General features: G+C 39.6%; 1 protein-coding gene across 5 annotated transcripts in view; it reads left to right on the plus strand.

Annotated features, from left to right (window-relative positions):
- The window catches only part of igsf9bb (immunoglobulin superfamily, member 9Bb), a 93137-nt gene that overhangs the window by 16952 nt on the left and 54656 nt on the right, over positions 1–21529 (plus strand). For all 5 annotated transcript variants that reach the window (XM_044042662.1, XM_044042665.1, XM_044042663.1 and 2 more), the window contains exons 2-3: positions 5178–5369; positions 13980–14126. In XM_044042662.1, the coding sequence (XP_043898597.1) occupies positions 5178–5369; positions 13980–14126 (339 nt within the window). The remainder of the gene's footprint in view (positions 1–5177; positions 5370–13979; positions 14127–21529) is intronic.

The following is a 21529-nucleotide window of genomic DNA, read 5'->3' on the forward strand; positions in this document are numbered from 1 at the left end:
GCGAGTCTGTCTGTGCCGTCAGTGTCTCTCTGTTCTACCCGCATGTGGAATCTCTTCTACTGCTGGAACAGTTGATTCTTTCATTCCACTTTACCTCCAAGCAAATATCACTTGGAAAATCACACTGGACTTTTAATTGCGTCGTACAAGAACACAGTGAGACGAAAAAAAAGAACGTCCTAATCTCACAAATGTAACACTCTGTTCTTCTGAAAAAGAAACGAGGAAAACAAAAGGAGGAAAATGAGTGAGGGGAGAAGAATAGCTGCGTGTTTCCATTTTAGAATTTGAATTCTGAAGTTTTCTTGTCACAAGCTACTTTCGGGAGTCGTCTGTGATCAACTTGTATAAACTGAAGCTCTTTTGTCAAACAGACATTTTCTAACAGAGAACTTTTCAAACCACGCTATCTTTTTATCTCTTTGCAGTCATGGTGTACGTCTTTCTGCTCCACTGCTGTCCCATGGCTAACATGATCAAAGTCTCTTCACTTCTCTATACAACAGCTGCATTGCTGATAACACAGAACACTGCAGATCTTTTTAGATCGTTGTTTTCCCCAACCTTTCATATTTATTTTTTATTCTTTTATCCTTTATTTAGCCAGGAAGTGTCCCGTTGAGATACAAGGTCTCTTCTTCCAGGGAGTCCTGGTCAAGGTAGCAGCATTGATAGTAGAAATAGTTACAGAGATGAGACAATTTCAGATTAAACTCACAACAGAATATAAAAGTTAAAAGGGGACTATTAAAATAGAGTAGAAAGGAAAGATAGAATAAAGTAAACTACAGAAGTATACTGGCCATACCATGATTGTGGTGAGGAAGATGAGGAAAAACAAGTGAATATAAATAACACATACAGTATATACATAATAATAATCATAATACTAAGGAGAAGAATAAATAATTAAGTCAATAATGGATCCCCACTTAGCCACAGTGTAGGCTGCCTCCACACAATGGGAGTCAGCCTACACATTATATAATATATATTACAATTATTCTTACAATTGTATCTTCCAACGACACCTGGTGTTATTTTAACCAGGTCGACCTTTTCAAGAGATTTTGAGAGATTACACTTCAATATTTATTCTATGTGTGCAATAATTCTTGATTTAAGAGACTCGACATATGTATTTGGCGACCCCAAGACAAAAACTACCACCACCCAGTCTCTAGGACCGGGATTATTGAGATAAATGAAACGTAATCTTGCTATTACAAATTTGAAATCCGTCATGGATATTTGATACCCCACCCGCCACCCTACCCCCACATGAAAATCGTTTCATTCAAATAACGCCTGCATTTTCCTGTTGCATTTATCTGTTATTGCCGTACAATCTACTGATTCTGATAGTGAGTTCAATGTAGCGTGATTACACAACGCCTGGCCGAGTCTCCTCCCCTCTTTTTTCCCCTTTGCTTACATCAGTGTGTGTGTGTGTGTGCGTGTGTGTGAGAGAGCAAAAGAGAGAGAGTGTGTGTACACCTCAATGATTTTGCCTTGCAATGGTGCCATCCCCTGGGTCTTTGATTGTCAATGAGCTTAAACCCCTACGGCGGGGAGGAGTAGGTGCTGCTGTGTGTGTGTGTGTGTGTGTCTCTTCTCTGTCTCCCACTCCATCTCATCAGTTATAAACAGTGAAGTCATACCTTCCAAGGGGCTTGTGTGTTTTCTTTCTTTCTTTTTTTTTATCTGCAATGATGTCACCAGCAGCCAATCAACAAGTAGTGCTGCCTGCTTGAGGTAGTGTGTGTGTGTGTGTGTGTGTGTGTGTGTGTGGGTGGGGGGGCACCTCTGGGAAAAGCACACACTTTGCTCTGTTGTTATCTGGTTCTGTCGGCAGCATGAGAGCACACATGCACATCAAATGACATCATCACATCCTGCCTCTGATACACATCACCAATGTTTTATACATATATATATATACAGTATATATATATATATATATACACATATATGTGTGTGTATATATATATATATATATAGTCCGTACACAATCTTTCATATGTGATGTGAGACGCATGCCGTGTGAAAGTTAGATGCATGTATTAATCATGTGCTCACAGATAGTCCATTAGTGTGCATGGTATTTCACAGGGTGACTGCTGCAGTGTTCTGCTGGGTTTGTGTTTGTACACATTTGGGTCTAATCCTAAAATAAACATCTTCTGTTTACCACAGAACCTTCAACAGTTTTTTGTTTTGTTTTGTTTTGTTTTGTTTTGGGTTTTTTTAACAGTGACCTCAGTCCAAGGTGAGCAGAAACTTTTCCTGTCTTTGCTTCAGCCCTCTAAAATGCAGTGAAAAGCTCAGGCTGTTCAATCAGTTAACACTGCTGAGAATTTCCATGTGGCCTTGGAACAGATTTTTCCGTTATTACAGAAATGTAATTTGTTTGTTCTGCTCTACAGAGAGCACATTCTGGTAATTGCAAAATGGAGAAACATCAATTGTTGGGACTGAGTCAGTTTGTCATCTACAACCTTCTGTTGTTGTTGTTTTTGTTGTTGTTGTTGTTGTTGTTCTGTTACTGTTACACACAGCAAATGCTGTTTATCTGCTCTTGTTTTGGCCAATTGAATTTTAACATTACAGACAAGTCAATACAGAAGCATTTCCCTCCATATAATATTAATGAATTACAACAATCATAGTTACTCAATCCATCTTAAAGTTTGATCAGTCTGCTTTGATGCCTTTTAAGTTTGTACATTTCATTTGAAATGATGACGTTAAGTCAACATGTTTTGGCACAACTCAAATTAATCAGGCTTTTTGGAACCAACTGAGCAACCACAGTGAGAGGAAATCTCCACCAGCATTGGACTGGCCCGGATTGAACTGTCCCAGTTGCATTCTCCATGTAATATTTCTGGGAGTTGCCATAGGGATAATATGCAGTACGTGCTCTGCTGTTTATGCTAAACTCGCCGTCATGGAGAGTCATTACACTGAGACTAATTGTGTAGGTCAGCTAAGGGGAACTTGTGCGCACTACTGATGGTCGTTTTACGATCCTCAGCATGGGTCTCTACATAATTCTTTCTGTCAAAGCTGGGTGGATTAAAAACATATTCACTTGGGTGAAGAGATGAATTTAAAGGTCATTGGAATGAAAAGGACTCCAGTCTTTCAGGTCAATCTCTGACAATATTTTACCGAAGCATATTTATACTGTGCTTTGCTCCATAATAAAACAATTCACCAAAAAGGTAGTTGGAGAAATGGATTGAGGCCCGCTGGTTCCTGGTGCACGCAACTTGCACCGCTGTGCCGTCACTAATGAGAAAGGCCGGCTGGCACGAGGCTGTCATCTGTGTTCCTGCCTGGCTTCCTTACAGGCCACAGAGGGACGAGCTGTGAGTACATCTGATTAGCCGCATCGACTGGTAAAATGCTACTACAGCAGGTTTCCGCTCATAAAGCCCATCTACATAGTAATTAGCCTGGGATCGATGTGGCTGTCCGGCAGCTCGCCCACAGATGCAAAGTTTCACCGAGCTGAATGACTGGATTCTTTCAGGGAGAGGTTAAAGGGCCCTACGCTTTTTTAACATCGCCGCATTACTGTCATTCACGTTGCCTTTTTGATGGTTTTGTCTGCCCTCACTCTGTCAGATGAACTTCTACTGAGATCCATCACATTAATATGTCTGCATGTGTTCACTATGTTGTTTGCAACCCATGGGCCAAGGTGCTTTATTGGATTTGTCGCACGCTGTCTTTGCCGTCCTGATCATTGGAAATAGAGCTGCAACTATTGATTATTTTCCTGATTAATTGATTAATCGTTTGGTCCATAAAATATCAGAAAACCTTAAAAAAAATGTCGATCGGTGTTCGTCAAACCTGGAAATTATGATGTTCTCAAATGTCTTGTTTTGTCCACAAACCAAAATGATTAACTTTTAATGATTTCTTACTGTTATCCAGAGCAAAGAAATGAAGAAAATACTCACATTTAAGAAGCTTAGAAAAATCGAAAATCTTGTTTTAATCATGAAAAAAGCTTCAAACCGATTCATCAATTATCAAAATAGTTGTCGATTAACTTAGTAATCGATTAATAATCGATTAATTGTTTCAGCTCTAACGCACAAAAATCTTACTCCCTTGGTGAATTTCTATTGATATCTAAAGATTCTAATCACAGCAATCTCTAATGGGCACGCTGGGGTTTCTGTTTACTCGCGGAATCAGCTTAACAAACACCTAAGCAATTTACTTCAAACTGATGTCACTAATGATGTCACTAATGTGTAAAGAAGCAGGCTTGATGATAAGGGAGGTGAGGGACCGAGATCATTGGGCAGGGGGTGAACAGGTGGTTTCCCCCCATACCTTAAATACTACTATACTCTCAAGTAAGTGAAGTGTAGATCGTGGATACCACACTCACCATCTGTCTGTATATGCAAGACTGCATCCAGCTGCACACTGTAAACGGAAACGGCTAACCTGTCAAAAATTCACCTACACATGATAGATTCAGTAATTTCCAATGTGATTTTCATTTGTCTTACTTGTATTCATTGTGTAGTAAATTTATAACATCATCACATTACACACACTGTATTTTAATGTTACGTTTCTCAAACTGTGGTATGTGTACCTCCAGTGGTACAGGAGTGCCCTCTGGTGGTACTTGAAGGAAATTCAGTAATGCTGTACAATACCAGGGTATGTGATCAGAGTGGAGCTGAGGAATCAGAGTCACCTTATCTCCCGCTCCACCTTAATGTAAAAACCTTAATGTAGAGGCCTTTTTACACCACTGTACTTTAACGTTGGCGATGATGCTACCTCAGGAGCTCAGGATTTTCTCAGGTGGTACTTGGTATCAAAAAGGTTGAGAACCACTGTTCTGATGCAAGACTGATCATTTTAAGATCCGACGTAACATGTGCGTGTGATTTTTTTATTTGACGTAGACAATCAAAAATACAACAACAGCATTCATTCTTTTACTCAGAACTGGCAACTGGACCATCAACTTATTTTGACACATTTAAATGTAACTGTGTGGATTTTTTATGTCAATTTTCTACAACTACAACAAAATCATGTCCCATATGTGTGTTAATTGCTTCACACTGTGTACATCAAGTGTGCAGACTAAACCAGTGATGCACTGAGGCTGACCCATGCATACTGTTCCCCAGGTGCCCACGGAGTGCGAGAGGAGCCCCAGTTTGTGACGGCACGTGCAGGAGAGAACGTCATCCTGGGATGCGACGTGTCCTTCCCCCTAAATGGCCAGCCCTACGTGGTGGAGTGGTTCAAGTATGGAATGCCCATCCCGTTCTTCATCAACTTTCGTTTCTACCCTCCTCACGTGGACCCAGAGTATGCTGGTAAGAATAGTGACCTCTTTTCACAGTCAGTTCAATAAACGTCTCTGCTGCCTCGACTGAGGATTTGGGAAAAGCTTGGGAGAAAACGCCAAGAGGCACCCACCGACACTTCATCATCATAGTCCTAATTTGTGCAGACAGCCGCTATGTGTGTCACAAAGTTGCAGTAGAGGGTCTTTTTCATAGAAGTGCCTCTGTCACTCACTTCAGCAGTTCAGCAGCACTTCCTGCAGCTTGTTTTTGAGCTTTAGATCTGAGAGGCTGAGAAATATCATTAAAATACCTTTAGTGTCTTTGATTCCCACTCTTCAGTCTGCAGTGTGCTTCTTTCTTTATATACATATATACATATATACATATATATACATATATATATATATATAAAATAGTTTGGTGACATCATTGAATAGCAATTGTATCTTATTTAAATAATTGCACTGGAAAAGAAAGATTCTATTGGCCATTGCCCCAGAGACAAATTCAGCTCAGAAATTGGGGAGGTGTTTTCTGACAGCTGAATCATCATCTTCTCAGAGGCTACACACAGATCAGCATCACAATCCGTCTTTAGTGCTTCTTAAGGGCTTTTATTTATGTATTCATTTTTTTTGGTACTTTATTAATCCCTGTAGGGAATTCCCTCTTTGCATTTAATCCATCCTTTAATAGGAACCATCCTAAGATAGGAAGCAGTGGGCAACTACTGAGCAGTGCCCGGGGAGCAGGGGTGTCCTCGATTTTAAGGTCACAATTCGATTCTCAATCTTTTTTTTCTCTCTTTTAGCGCAAATGGGTCTGCCATTTTTGGTCTAGTTTAGTCTAGGATTGTTGGTTTTATGTCATGATACATTTTTTTTATTCCCATTTCAATTACATGGCGTCATAACTGATATAATGTCCATCATTTGTTTGCAATGTACCACACTAAGGCCTAATTGTCAATTGAATGTAACAATAACCAGTCAATTGGAAACTCACTGTAAAAAGAAGCAAAGTCATAGAGAGTCATGTAGCTCTGTGTTACTCTGAAGGTCCAGCAATCGGTTGTTAAGGCCACTAAATCTGACCTCTGACCTCCAAGCAGTAACACCGTTGCAGTAAGATGCGAAATCCAAGGGCTTTTAAAGGACCAAATGAGGACAGAAGAGTCCCCTGTGTTGGTTGTTTTTCGTGGTTGCGTCTACTTCCTTATGATGCACACCGAGATGTCCTGTGCTTTGCGACACGTTCATAACATAACACACCATGTTTTTCTCATGGGTAACGCAAAATATTTACACACCGGTGATTTCCGAGAAGCGGCAGGGGGTTCCAGTTTGGTGGATGTGTTGCCCAAAAGCAGTTTCGATGGTTACTATTAGTTGGCAGCAGCTTCAGGTTGGTGGGAGGGGGTAACGTGTAGTCGTGCCACAATGGCTACAACCACAACACTGTGTTTCTCCTCCTCTGGCATTCATGCAGGACGTCACACTGGGGTCGTTTCGATCAATATTCTACTGTGACACCTCTACCAGGGAGCAATGGATTTTAGGTGTCTTGCTCAGCGGTACCCCAGCCTTTAATGACCTGGTGCTAACTCTTCATTTACAAGCCTTTCCATGTGGCCATGGGCCGCCATGCATACACCTGCACTTTCATATTGTTGAGCTCTGTCTGATAGAGTCTCATCATAAACACAATTTGATACCAGGTGTAAATCAGGTCTCATTAATGCAGTATATGCTCTTCACCCTGCAGTGCCTATTATGACATCCACACAGGATGTCTCTGCTGCTCGTTGTGTATTCATTGCTATTTGTCCAGTTGTAAGACCTTTAAGGGCATCAAAGTTTTCATAAATAAGATTTGTGTTAATCCCACTATCTGACCGTATCTCAGCTAAAGCGGTGAAATTATGCTCACGAGCAAATTAAACCGAGTCTCTTGCTGTTCTTTACATCCCGCTTCACATAATCACATTATAACCACCCCTCATTTGATAAAAGAATTCAAACCAAGTCATTACACCTTCGTCATCGACACCTTTTCCACCTTTTTTCCAGTGTGTGCTTACCAGGGTAGACTGTAATAAATTTGTTGACTAATGAATGTCGACAGCTTTAATGAGATGGCATTTGGTTGCAGCAGCTCCCTCCCCACTCTCGATTATTTGTATGCACAATGTGAAGATTTAGTTTGGAGGTGAGAGAGATTTTCCCGTTGCCTGCTTTTGATTTCTCTTCCTCAGATCATTGAATTCGGTGGTTAGCCCCTGCCTTCTGGAAAACCAAAGTCCTTTTTTTTATGTCATGGCATATTAAATGTGGTTCAGGGCAACATATTTTGGATCATGTAAAGAGTGAAACTGCATTATCCTGCTCAATCTTTGACTATGTTAAAACCAATACATAGAAGCTATAAGAATGTGTCTTATATCCTTTTTTGGGCACAACCTATAGGCAATCTGATAAGAAGAAGTACTCACATTTTTTAAGATATGTCACATTTCAAAGTTTGTGTTGCTCATTTTTATGAACTAAAAATAAAAACGACTTCTAAATATGCAATTTAAAATTAATCATAACTTAACAAAGAAATGAAGATGGCACCTATAAACACACACCCCCAGGATGTCTATATAAGGAGTTATGTATTATTCCCACTGTAATTTAGCAAGGGTGCACCTGCGGCATAGATCCATGCCACGTGAACACTCGGGATTAATCTTGTTGTAAATTGATGTACCATCAAAATAATCTTGAAATCCTATGTCCTAAATCCTGAGCCTCAAAATGTAAGCACAGCAGGAACAGGAGAGAGAGAAATGTTATATACTGTAGACAGACTTTGTAGCTAGCAATTTGGAACGGGTACCAAAAACCCGTTATTAAAATGGCCCGGGAGCTGAATCTTGAAATACTGCCCTTGACATTAACGACGCTGGTAATGGTGTTGGACAAATTAAGTTCACTGTTTGTTTATGATGGATTTTTGCTGTTTCCAGTCCTGAGGATAGATCTGTGTGCTCTGACCAAGTCACAATGGAGAAAGTTCACCAGATTTGACAGTGATGATAGTTGTTTCCTCATGTGCAACAAGGCTTTTGCATGTACAGTTGTTTAATACGAACAATCATATCAAACATTTAGCTAAAGCACATCACATTCAGTTGGAAAACACATGGCGTTAGACAGCACGGTGTTGCTGGGTGTTACTAGATCTCCTCAGTTCATGGTCAGAGCTACTGAAAAACACAAAGACGTCCTGTATATTGGGCCCTCTTTTAGATGTCAAGGGTTAACGAGTCAAGCCGATCACAGTGGCACAGTCTCCTAGATTCCGCCTTGGTCACAAACAACAAGCTGTTGTTTTATGAATCATAGAGGCAGACCAATTATATAAGGACTCCATGAGAAAATGTAAAGCGGAAGTGGTTAGACACACACTGATAGACATGCATAAAGGACACCATAGAACATTTCAAATGAAATGTGGAAATGGAAGAACGACTTCTACTGTTGAATGTCCCCGAGCATCACTGAGGATCTTTTAGCTGGTCCAGAACAATGGTGACATTTGAAAACGACTCGACCTAATGATATTTTCTGAGGGGTTAAAAATCTGCTTTTTTCCTTGGGGCACAGTGACACAGAACAAGTTTAGAACGCTCGCCTCATAAAACAAGTAGAGCCAATTCAGAGGATAAATGAATATTAAATTAAAAAGTGGTCAGAGAGCACATTCTGTAACTCCATTTAAAACTAACAGGAACTATGCTGCAGAGGTGATGGTGATTTATTTTATTTTGAACATGAAACATGTACATAAAATATAAATGACAAAAAAAGGGATTAGATTAATCATTAATCGAAAATTCATCGGATCCCACCCCTTCTCCCTGCACCAATAATTTATATGGATATTTAATTTTATATATACTCAATTAAATATGTTATCATTGTCATTATAGAAGCATATAAACATATCAATATCACCATATACATCAAATCTTGATAATCATTAATAACAATAGTAATATTGATATATCACCATATACACAATAATCCTGATAATCATTAGTCACAATAATAATACTCATAGTACTTATATAATATTGGTAATATCATCATTATCACTATATTATCATTATTATTATTGTTTTTATAATAAGAATTTGAAAATAGTCTACCACCACTAACAACAACAACAACACCAATATAAATGACATAATACCCTCAATATTGTGACATGAAAACCATGTCTTCATACATTGATTTAAATGTGTAAGTATTTGGACATTACTTGTGTTTTATCCCCCAATCCATTCCACAGAATTTCCTCTATGTAGTCCCTTAAATGGATCTTCTCCAGAGTCTGATCCTGCTCCACCATTCCCAGCAGAATTTCGAAAAAAACATAAGCAGCGGGCAACAACAGACAGTCCAGAAGACAACTCTTCCTGGCAGAGGCAACAACAGAATTGGAGCAAGAAGTGCCTTCACCACATCAGTGGCATTGCTTTAGACGTGCCAACCCCACAGCAGAACCAAAGTCCTCTTATGATATCACAGTAAATGCCAGTCATGAGAACTGGAGCTGTGTGACAGTCTGCCATGTGTCCACTGCAGGAACCTGATAGCCGAGAGAAGACGTGGGGTTACACTGACTGAACAAAACAAGGGCAAAGGAACAGCTGGCCTTGTGTTGTAATTACTATAATGAGCAAAAGTCCTGCAAAGTGTTGCCAAGTTTGCTGCCTTATGGTCGTTTGACTGGTTTGAGTATCACTGTGCGGACACACTTCTGTCCGGACAGTTGTGTGGTGTATAATCCAGCTGTGTGCAAGAAGCACTGATGTGGAATAGGATTCCGCACACTCTAGGTTTCCACATCCGGTTGCAGCAGTTTTAAAACACAATCTGTAAAGTCTGGGTTACATACTCATGGCATCATCTCTGCCTGTGTTTTAAAAGGCTGACACAGTGCAACTATCTGTGTCACGGGTTCATTTGTCATGTAACATTAAATCTTACGAGCGTTCATATCTTTACTGCTTTGCCAGGGCATCTTGTTCATAAATTTGTCATTAAACAGCAAATTAAATAAAACAATAAGGGGATGGATGGTGATAAGGATGAAATGGGAGGGGCGTAAAATTTGTACCTTTGTCACAGAGGTTGTATTTTTGCTGTCGTTATTGGCAGAAGACCCAGGCTCGCAACCCGGTGTCTACGTGTGAGTGGGTTTTCTCCCGGTTTCCCCCCCACAGTCGAAAAACTTACATATTTGCAAAATAGGTAAATTGGATACTCTAAATTGAATATACGTGTGAGTGTGAGAGTGGATGGTTATTTGTCTCTCTGTGTCTCTGTGATGGACCTGCGACCTGTCCAGGATGTACTCCGTCTTTCGCACATGTCGGCTGGATTTGGCACCAGCGCCCCTCGTAGCCCTCATGTGGAGGATGAAGTGGTAGAAGATGGATTGAATATCCATCAATCCAACATATTACATACATAATTATATTATGTATATTATGTATGTTAAGTGTATAATCACTATATTGGTGTCTAATCATTGTGAAATTCCCTAAAAAATAAAAATAGACAATAAATAAAAAATCATGTTTATATTTACTTTACCAAAGAGTGTGCTTCATATTTTGTGAATGAAGAAGAACACCATCCTTTCTGGCAAGTGAAGGCCACCGTAGTTCCCAGAGATGCTTGCGAAGAGAGCTGAAGAATTTTCAGTTTGTTACAATCTGCAGTCTCACCAACACGCTGGACCTTTAAACTTCTTTATGTAAAGTTAACAGCAAACATTTGTCAAACAGAGAAACATTTGTGTAAACGTGTTGTATCTCAAAGTGTTTATGCAGTGCATACACATGGTGATATATGGTATATTAAACTTCTGTTACATTCCCATAGAAGAAAATTGCATTGTAGCAATTATAGTCATTGCATCATCACACAGCTGCGTGCATTTGGCATTTACACTGCGTTAAGTGAAGAGAGCGCAGTGCTGGCGTTTGCACTCGAAACAGATTTTGTGTAATAATTGAGCCGAATGTGACCTCAGACATCAAAGAGTATGAAGTTCATGTCAGCGTCTGTCACTGTTATCACTGCTGTGCCTTATTATGATTGTGTTTGACATGGCAGTTTGTATCTCTGTTTCTGAAATGAATATAGATGTAAAGAGAAGACAGGATATAAATAGCATCTTTTTTTTGCATCACGTTTGCCTCATTTATATTCTAACTTTGGATGAAAAGACCCCGCAGTTTGAAGCCAGAAATACTTTGTATCGACTCGAGCGTACCTCGGCTTATCTGGAGTTTAATATATTCCCAATCTGTTATCTTCTCTTTCTCTTTTTTTGAATGTGTTATTATTTTGTTTCCATGCTTATCCTGAAGTGACAGTTTGTCAACGGTTCAGTTGGCAGGATGAATCTCCATTTTGTACTCGTATAAAGAAACAGAGGCAATTTTTACCTGAGGTAATGTTCCCGAAGATTGTACACGAAATACCTGGAAGGTGTTTTGTATGAAAGCTCTCCTGCACTTTGTTTGGATTGTTCAAAATAAGACTTTTGCATTTTTATCCATATTCAGTAATCATTTCTTTAGAATACACTGCAACAGATTTGTTAAATGTATCTTGCTATATGTACATAAACATTCATACAGGGTATGACTGGGATTATAGCAGGTAGATTAAGCATAAACATTTGCAGGAGTGTACTTTTATACCGTAAAAACATTCATGTTTACACTCGCACATAATTATATTCCACTATTAACTTTAATACTTGCATCAAATCCAAAATGGAGCCGTCAATCAGTAAAGTAAGGGGAGAATATTCTCCAATCTAGGGCTATTTCAAATTTTAGGGAATCTTTAATAGAGTCATACTAAATGTTTTAACTAACATTTGCAAAGCGATGGCTGAAGCTGTTTATCTGTAACCATGTGTCAGATTTTACGTGGTACTGATGATGATGATGACGTTGATGATTATCAAGGTGAAGGAACGTTTGTGTTGGATCACTGATGAGTTTACGAGGAAGGAATTTGCTGGCTCAGAAAATCATGCGTGGATCCACAAAGATTTGAAGATTTGTTTGGACAAAAGCAGCTGTAACGTTACAATTGGAGAGAATCAAGGACTTTTTGGTTCAGTGTTTTAGTTCCTGCCAAGTGTGTTGTTTGTTATAAATTTACAGATCAAATATTCCCAACCCCTACACAAGTCATTAGGAAAGATAATTTAAAGTGTAGTCAGAGCACATGGTATTATATACCATGTGCTCTACAAGTGACTACAAGTGAACAGAGACAGATTCATGTACTTTATAGTACTGTGTATATAAATCAGTGTAGTCCTCACTCATAAATGTAGTTTTTTTTCACAGCTACATTTACTCAACCGTGAGACTAGAGAGACGTGGTTGAATACTGATTATGCATAATCTGATATATGTCCCCTTTGGAAAAACCAATGAATATTTATTCAAGATAACTAGCTATCCAGTGTTGGCGCTTTTCCACTATACAGTTCTAGCTTAGAGTTGTGCCAGAACTGCGTCGTAGAAAAGTGCCAATTGACTGTAATAACTGCAGCCACAGTTCATGAGAATAAAAGTATTTAAACTGTACATTATCAGTATATGTTTAGGCACAGTTTAGACATAGAAATACCTTTGCAATACATGTACGTGGAGTCATCCGTAAGATTTATTCGTCCCTCGTCTGTAGGACGCACAACACACACAGAACACTGCTTTGAATGGCAGTGAGTCAGCCAACAGCTGCTCCTGTATTAACGTGGTGTGTCCTGATAAAGAGCAGATTTTTAAAGGCCACAAAAGGAATACGGGGAATACCCAGGGAGTGGAGCGGGTGGGAGAGAGAGTGAGGGGTTAATGAGGGACAGCCAGGCTTTGATAATGCTGATGTTTTTTGAGCAGACAATGCGCCCTGAAAGCACTTTGTTTACCCGTAATTCCAATTTGCCATCTGTTATGATCTAGTTGCCAGATTGCCCGGGGGTGACATCATCAATCCCACTCTTTCGGCTTTTGATCTGTGAAAGTAAACTGCAGCTCTCCATGACACCAATTCACCAAGTCAGGAACCCCATCGCTGTTGAGATCGACTGTGACTCCTGTGTTACCGTGAGCGCTCGCTGTTGTCACGTTGCTCACTTTCACTCCCCTCAAAGGGAGTGAAGCCCTGCCCTTGCCTCAGCACATGTCTAAAATAAGCTGACATGCACGGAGACGATGTCTTGGATGCAGTGAAGCTTAAGTGGCAGGTGTCACTGTGCAGTTACAACTGCATTTGGTTTCCTACTTTTGATGTTCTGTGCCTCAAACACAGGTCTTATGTGCTGTGAGGCACCCACACTGTGATACCTGTGTATATTTATATCTGACATGTTCAAAGGTTGGTTCTCTTTAACATTCATCCGGTGTCTCTCTCTCTCTCCCTCCTTTCTTCTCTTTGTTTATTCGCCTCTCACCTGTGTCTTCCCTTCCCCTCATTAAATTCAATCCATCTGTCCTTCTCACCTCCTTTGTCCCTTTCCTGCTGACTCCATGTCTCCGTCTCGCTCGGCCAGGCCGCGCCAGTCTGCACGGCAAGTCCTCCCTGCGGATAGAGAATGTGCGTTCAGACGATCAGGGCTGGTACGAGTGTAAGGTGCTGATGCTGGAACAGCAGTACGACACCTTCCACAATGGTAGCTGGGTGCATCTGACCGTCAATGGTAAGGACCATCTTCTTACGTCATATCAGTGAACTGTGTGTATGGATGTGGTGTATATCTGGACTTATATGCTGTTACAGAGGTTACGCCTTTGAAATTATACACCTGAGTAAGACTGCAATTAAGGATAAATGTCTTTTTTTTTTTGGTTAATAGAATCTGTTGATTAATGATCTCGATGAATAAATTAGCTATTTTCTTTATTAAATTCCTGTGATCATTTTTAATAGAACCTCAAATAACCTATTTGAAGATGCAACACAGAGCTAATTTAGCATTCGGTAACGCGTCAATTAATCGGTGATTAATTGTTGCAGTATGAGGAGACAGAAGTTCACATGCACAGCAGAGATGTGGTAGCAGGGTCAGGGATCCACAACTCTGGGGAGAACCTGCTGCTTTACTGATTAGCTTTTTAGTTGGGAAGAAAAAATGTTCTGCTTGTCTAGCTGTAAGAAGCAGACCAGGAAGGATACCTGGTCTTTAACCATTGTGGTGGTGTGTTCTGTACTGTGGCATATGTACTTTTACAAGTTAGGGTCTGTCTGTCAGAGCCACACAGGCAGGTATGAACAAAAAAAAAAGAGATGCATCAGGGTCTATTATTCATTAAATGAAGATTCACTGTGAAGATTTGTCAACATTTACTTTTAACCCACTGAAAAGACCTTTGGGCCTTAAGTGCACCTGTGTGAACTCTTTATTTTTCATGCGTTCCCAGCGAAAATAGACAGAGAGAAGATCTGTTCATGATGATATTGACATTGTACCGGCAATATGTCATAAAACGGACACATTTGACAGTTAGTTTTAGTCAAATGAAACACATGAAAAGTATCAGTTTTTCATTTTAAAACTAAAGTGGAGGCTACAACTACAGGAAAACCAGGTGTAGGTTATAATAATTATATCAGGTGAACGACAGGTTCTCTCCATCTCTTAAGCAAAAAGGCAGTAGATGAGGCTGAGGTTACAGGCGGACCAATGATCATACTTAATTAACAAAGGACAACAACCTAATTATGTTTATACCCAACTGTCATCTGAAATGATATGTGTTCATTTACAATCAACAGGGAAGAGCTGAGAAAGTTTGCATTGCAGACACACTCTCTCTCTCGCAATCAAAATCAAAACATACTTGTGTTCACAAAGAACCTTTTAAACCAAGCAGGAGAATTTAAGAAAACAAACTCATGATTTTTAAGTCCAGGAGAATCTGCATTGGCATACATAAACACACACACACAGATGACAACAGACAATTTGAGAATATACAGTCCTAACGTATTGGTGGAGCCAAACACAGCCAGTGTGAACTAGGCGTAATAATCCATACATCATATATCTGTGCCTCTTATACTTTTGAGCCAATCCCAGCAGACATCGGGTGAGTCTTCAATGAACCTAACCCCAGTCTTTTTCTTTGGACTGTAAGTTCCAAACCTAGCTTCCAGCCAGAAACACTCTCGTTGTAACTCGACAGTACCAACCACCTCTCCACTGTGACGCCTTTGATTAAGCCTTATCTCAGTCTGTCTGTACAATACTTCACAGCATACCAGGGTGTTCAGTCTGGTGTTTGTGGCCACATTCTTATACTCAACAAAAATTGGGTTGGCCAGAACTGAAAGAAGAACAGACACTAAATAAGAAAAGCGATGTGCATCATCTGTGGCATTACTGTCATGAGTGTGTTGAATGCATAACTAGGCGTTTGAAGTGTGGCTTGTGTTGTGGAGGAGTTGCACTTCCAGACTGATTTGTGCTCAGGGCCCTGCTCCATAAAGCTCTGCAGTGCAGTACTTTATTCATATCCCACGTCTCTTTATCATTGTCAAACAGCAGTCACTGAGTATTACTTTTAGCATTCAGCTTTCACTCTTGTTATTTCTGTAAATGCAGTGTATGCATGTACATACTTAGAAAATATGCACACAGCCCGTGGGTGAGATGTGCTTTCTCACTCATGCCTTTCCGCTACAAATTAACACTTGTGTCTCATTCCTGTGAACTCGCATCACCTGCAAACTCCTTCCACAATGTGTGCGGAGGGTTACTCAGTTTGTGAGGATGCAGTAATTGTTGTGCAAGCCGTGTACTTCGATCTCTGTGAGATTTTAGCTTCAAGAAATACAAGACCTAAAGTAGTCTAGATTCAAGGAGGGAAACACTAGTTAACCTTCAGCTGTACTTTTTGAATTACTTTCTGTCACTATAGATGCCTTGTCTCACTGTATCAATGTATCTATTGTCGCTTTAAGGGGAACTTTAAATGCGTAACCAGTCTTGTATAAAGTAACTAAAATGGATACTTAAAGTATAACACATTTACTGTACTTAAATATTAAAAGTATTTATGATATAAAATGTACTTAACATAAAAGTATTAAAAAAAGTGAGGAGTTAAGTGGAAGGACGAGTCGTCTTTCAAATGTAAGGTTGTAGGTTCAATTCCTGCCTTAAATGCTAGCTCAAATACAGACATTACCAACTCTTCTTCTTCGGATTTAATTTGGTAGTAACTAGTAACTGTAGGGATATGTAGTGCAGCAAAAGTACAAGGTGCTATAAATACAAGTTGAATCATGAATTTCGTACAAATGCACTGTAACAAAGTATTTGTACTTTGTTACATTACAACACTGTGCGTAACATGAACATGATGGGGAAGTGTTAGGTTCGAGTAGGATCTAATGTTTCCTATGCTATTCAAATTCAATATTAAACCCAATGCATCCAATGACACTTTAAAAACTGTTCAGATAAGCCTATGTTGTTGGATTAATATGTGGTGGTCTATAGTATCGAATGCTAAGGTGAGATCAAATAATATAGAAAAGACTGAGGCTCTCATATTATACAAGATTTATGACAGATGTTTCAGTACTTTGATTAGCTCGAAATCCTGATCGATTTGCAGTAAGATGTCAAGTATTCATCCAGCTGATTATATACAATTTTTTTCTTTTAAAGGATTTTGCTAAGCATTGGGGAATTAGAAATAGGGCTGCACTGGGTACAGATGGATCCAAGTTTTTTTTTCAGCATTGAACAGCACATTTGAGAGAAGCTGGGGAAATGCCAGTTCAAAGAGAGTTATTAATAATATTCTCCAAGTTGCTCATAAAGCAGTGGCAAACCGATTTAAACAGTTTAGTTGGATCGAGATGGTGGGGTTTGAAACTCTGAATGGGCTTTTCTTTATCTCTGGAGTTCACAGGTGTGAGAGATGCTGTATATGTGGTAGCTACAGCATATTAGCCACTATATGGCTAGAGATGTTACTCTGAGGAATCATATTTTGTATATTGAGAACTTATTAACAAATGAAACAGCAGTACTATCATTAATATACCAATGTTGTTAGTTATTCTGTCAAGGCTTGATGGCACTAAGCATAACCAAACATCAGATAATATCCAAACATCAGATAATATCCAAGTTACAAGTTCTGTTAAACTGGGAAATATAAAACCCTTGTTATTGAGACACCAAGGCCTGTGTGGGGACCTGGTGTAGGTTATTGACACTTGGTCGGTTGTATGTGGTGGTTGGCCTTTGGAGTTTGTAGTTGCTGTTGGCTGCTCCATCCCCAGTTAAAAAAACAAACCAGGCAGCAGCTCTGGGGTACCAGACAGTCAGTGTGGAAAAGTCTTGTAGTAATGACCACGAGACTCAGAAGGACTCAGAACAACATAACAAATAACAATAGGTGTGAGTGAATGGAAGACCAGCAACCAGCAGACACATGCACAGACTCTCTATATGAAGATCAACAGCATCTTTCACTCATTAACCACTTCATCTTTAAGTTGCTGCAGCTGTCAGATGAATTCTGTTAAACAGATTAGAAAATGGATGGCTCGTGAGGATCAGTTTCATACTGTCCAGTGGGAAGTATCCCACTTTCCATCTTCTTGGAAACTTGACTTTGTCTACTTTGTTCTTCTAAGATGATTTAGACTCCCACTGTTACCTCATCGACTCCCACAGCGCAGGCCCCAATCCAGAGTGAGGTGATGCCAAAAAAGCAAGGTCTTCAACCACTTCTCCTAAAATAGCTTCAGCTCAACCCCCCCGCCTGCCATTTCTGTATTCTGCTGCAGAACTCTGCAGTGCCTGTTTGCTGCACAACAGCCCCACTCTCTCTCTCTCTCTCTCTCTCTCCCTCTCTCTCTCCTTCCACTGTGTCTTTCTGTCTTTCCCTCTCTGACACATGCACAAACACAGGGATTTACTCATGTCCTCTGGTATCTCCTTGTCTCACACAATAAACCAACAACTCTGGAGTGCTCAAACATAATACAAGACAAATACTGCATGAAACACCATCCTCTTAAAAATATAAACACAGTACTTAACTGTATGCTCCCAGTAAAACTGCATTGTTTCTTTTCTTTCAGAAGTTAGTGCAGAATTCATGGTGTGTAGTGAATCATTGATACCTTCTGTTGGACTTTTTGCCACGCCTGCACTTGAGAGGTGTTTGTGTCACCACAGTCGGCATCACATCAGACCACACAGGGATGCACTGTGTGATACTGTATCAGCATAGGGGAAACAGATGCTCCTAGAAGAGTGCACTCTCCCCTTCATTTCAAACCAGAATAGCTCTTATCATCGTCGTGCCACTTACAGTGTTGTTCACTACTTTCCTTCTATTTTAAGCTCTGCAGGTGGATACTGTCAGCCAGTGAGTGATAATTATTATGATGCCGTCTGTCTGCACGTTTACACGGCGGTGCAGTGGCTAGCATAGTTGTCTCACAGCAAGGTCACTGCTGGAGTGGTGGTGGAGTTTGCATGTTCTCCCTGGTTCTCCTCCATCCTCCTCCCACAGTCCTAAAACATGCAGATCTGGGACCAGGTAAATTAGACAGTCTAAATCTGGCCCGGCGATGGATTGGTGACCTTTTCAGGACGTATCCTGCCTCTATAAATGGTAATTTTTCATTCAAGTATACCACAATACAGCTTTCCAGAGTACCTCACAACAGCATTATGATTAAATTCTGCATTGCTTCAAAATTCAAATTCTGATTTTTTTTTATTGTTTACAGACAGTTAAGATACAAAAATAAGTCATATTGTGGAGCTCTAAATGTTAAATCACATTAGTTCTGTTTTTCACATCAGTGCAATATCATTGGAAGAAATTAATAAATGCGTTATCCATTTGGAAGACGTGTGTTCAGGGTCAGGCCCCAGTTAGACCTCCTGTGGAACTGCCCGCTTTGTCTTTGCTTGAGAATAGACTTTGGCCTTGCTTAGACTGCAGCCCAAAAAGCACAGATTTCTTTCGTTCACTTTGTTTATTTTGTTTATACTACTTTTTCTGGGGACATGGCCTGTAACTATAGAAATCCATGTGGAAAACTAAACTAGAGTATGTCAATATGGACACACTCAGATCGCATCTGATCACTTGTGATGTAATGTGAACAAGAAGATAAGATTCTGATCAGATATGTTTACAAATCCAATTTGGTCTGCAGTCTAAAACAAGGCCTAAAAGCTTTTACTGTTTCCACTCGGTACTTATTGATATCAGCCCTTTTTTTTTACTGTTTCCTGATCTTTTTATTTTGAAATGTTTATTGTGAGGCAGCTATACGCAATTAATTACCCACCAGCAATATTTAGTCAGTGGATTGGTTTTTACATAATTACAGAGAGACATAGTCCAAACAGACCTGTTTTGTTTCTTTTCTATCTTTTGCCCACCATACTCTGCTGCTGGGATCATATCAGACCCACTCAGACAGTCGTGCTTACTCACAGCACAGCTGAGCGTGAAGATTTCTAGCTCAAGAAAATACCAACATCTGTTTCCCTGTGTTTGTCAGTAAAAAGTAGGGCTAATTTCTGGTTCACTGGACAAGAACAACAACAAGCTCACAGAGTAGGGGAAGCTCATGAAGTCGGAAGTTATTTAGTCGAAGTCGAGATACAGACACGTACTGACTGCTCTTTCTGCTTTTATAGCATCATCAGAAACATGTGTCTGTAAAAAACACCTCCTTTACAATCTCTTATCCAGGAGACTCAGGTCATTAGAAATGCAAAAAAACAGCTAATTTTACTCAGCCAAGATAGTCAAGATTCCTGTATTGCTTTCTTATGTCGTGGAGGAAAATAAGCACTGTGGCAATTTGTTTTCCTGTTGTACCAATTTACCTGGATTTGTGCTGTAGATATAATATAATCCATTTATCTTATGGTGACTGGAATTGTCCTCATCTTTAGAATAAGCCAAATCTGAGTAAGTGACACAACTCAACATTCTAAAATGGGACAATCTCTAAAGACTCTAGGGCATATGTAAGTGTTACAATATTGGCCGTTGGCATTTTTGTTTGGAGCTTTTAAGTACAATCAAATACCGAAATAAAATAATTTGGTGAGCTTATGACCATGAATTTAAATTGACATTTAAATTTAAAGTAATAGCATAATAACCCATAAACAACAAGAACTAATATGCAAGCTTTACCCTTTACACATGAGATTCATCATTCATCCGTATTGGAGCCTCTGGTGGGCCGATTCTGGCCCTCAGGCAGTATGTTTGACACCCCCGGTCTATAGTTATACACACTACTAAAACTAAACTCTTCAATAAGGAGTTAAATTTGTTCTGTAAGTTAGGGTTGATCATTGAGTTTCATCTGTAGGCAGGGTGGCATACATCGTTTTTGAATAATACCAATATACTTTCAAATGCAGTCTAGAATTAAACAATAAATAATAAAAATACAGGGATGTAAAATGTATATTCTGTTGTTCTGCTAAAACATACAAGCATCTGCCACCCGTAATGTTAAAATACTAACAGTATTGGATTGTGGCCATGGGTCCTGAGCTCTTCATCAGACACGCACAGACAGATCCACTCGTTTCACACGTGATAGAGTACCCAGCAAACTATCCATCTCTGAAACTCTCTGCCCATATTGAGACGCAGTTAATGGTGTATATTTTCCAACTCTCTTTTCCACTCTTTTTCATTTTTATCGGTTGCCTTGATTTTTATTGGTTGATTTACCCAAGGTTGTTAATGGAGCCTCGAGGAGGTGCGAACCTCTTGATTTACATCATGGTGAAATTATAATGTGGAATTATTGATCAGTAATGACAAAAAACATCCTGCTTCCTGTACCTTTTTTATTTCTTTTTTTTTAAAGAAGGAAGAGGACAAGGAAAACACCGTCAACCAATAGGAATCATTCGTTTTGGATCACTCTCAACTTTTGAGAGTGATTTAAATAAACTCCAAACACCTCTGTTTTTCTTTCATAATTCAACCGGCACCATCACCGTTGACTACAAAGCTGTGTGGAAGCCGACGATCAGTAACTGGGAGTAAAGTGTGAACACGACACTAAGGAGAGTTATAAAAA

This window comes from Solea senegalensis, linkage group LG13, assembly GCF_019176455.1.
Source record: "Solea senegalensis isolate Sse05_10M linkage group LG13, IFAPA_SoseM_1, whole genome shotgun sequence".
Taxonomy (NCBI): domain Eukaryota; kingdom Metazoa; phylum Chordata; class Actinopteri; order Pleuronectiformes; family Soleidae; genus Solea; species Solea senegalensis.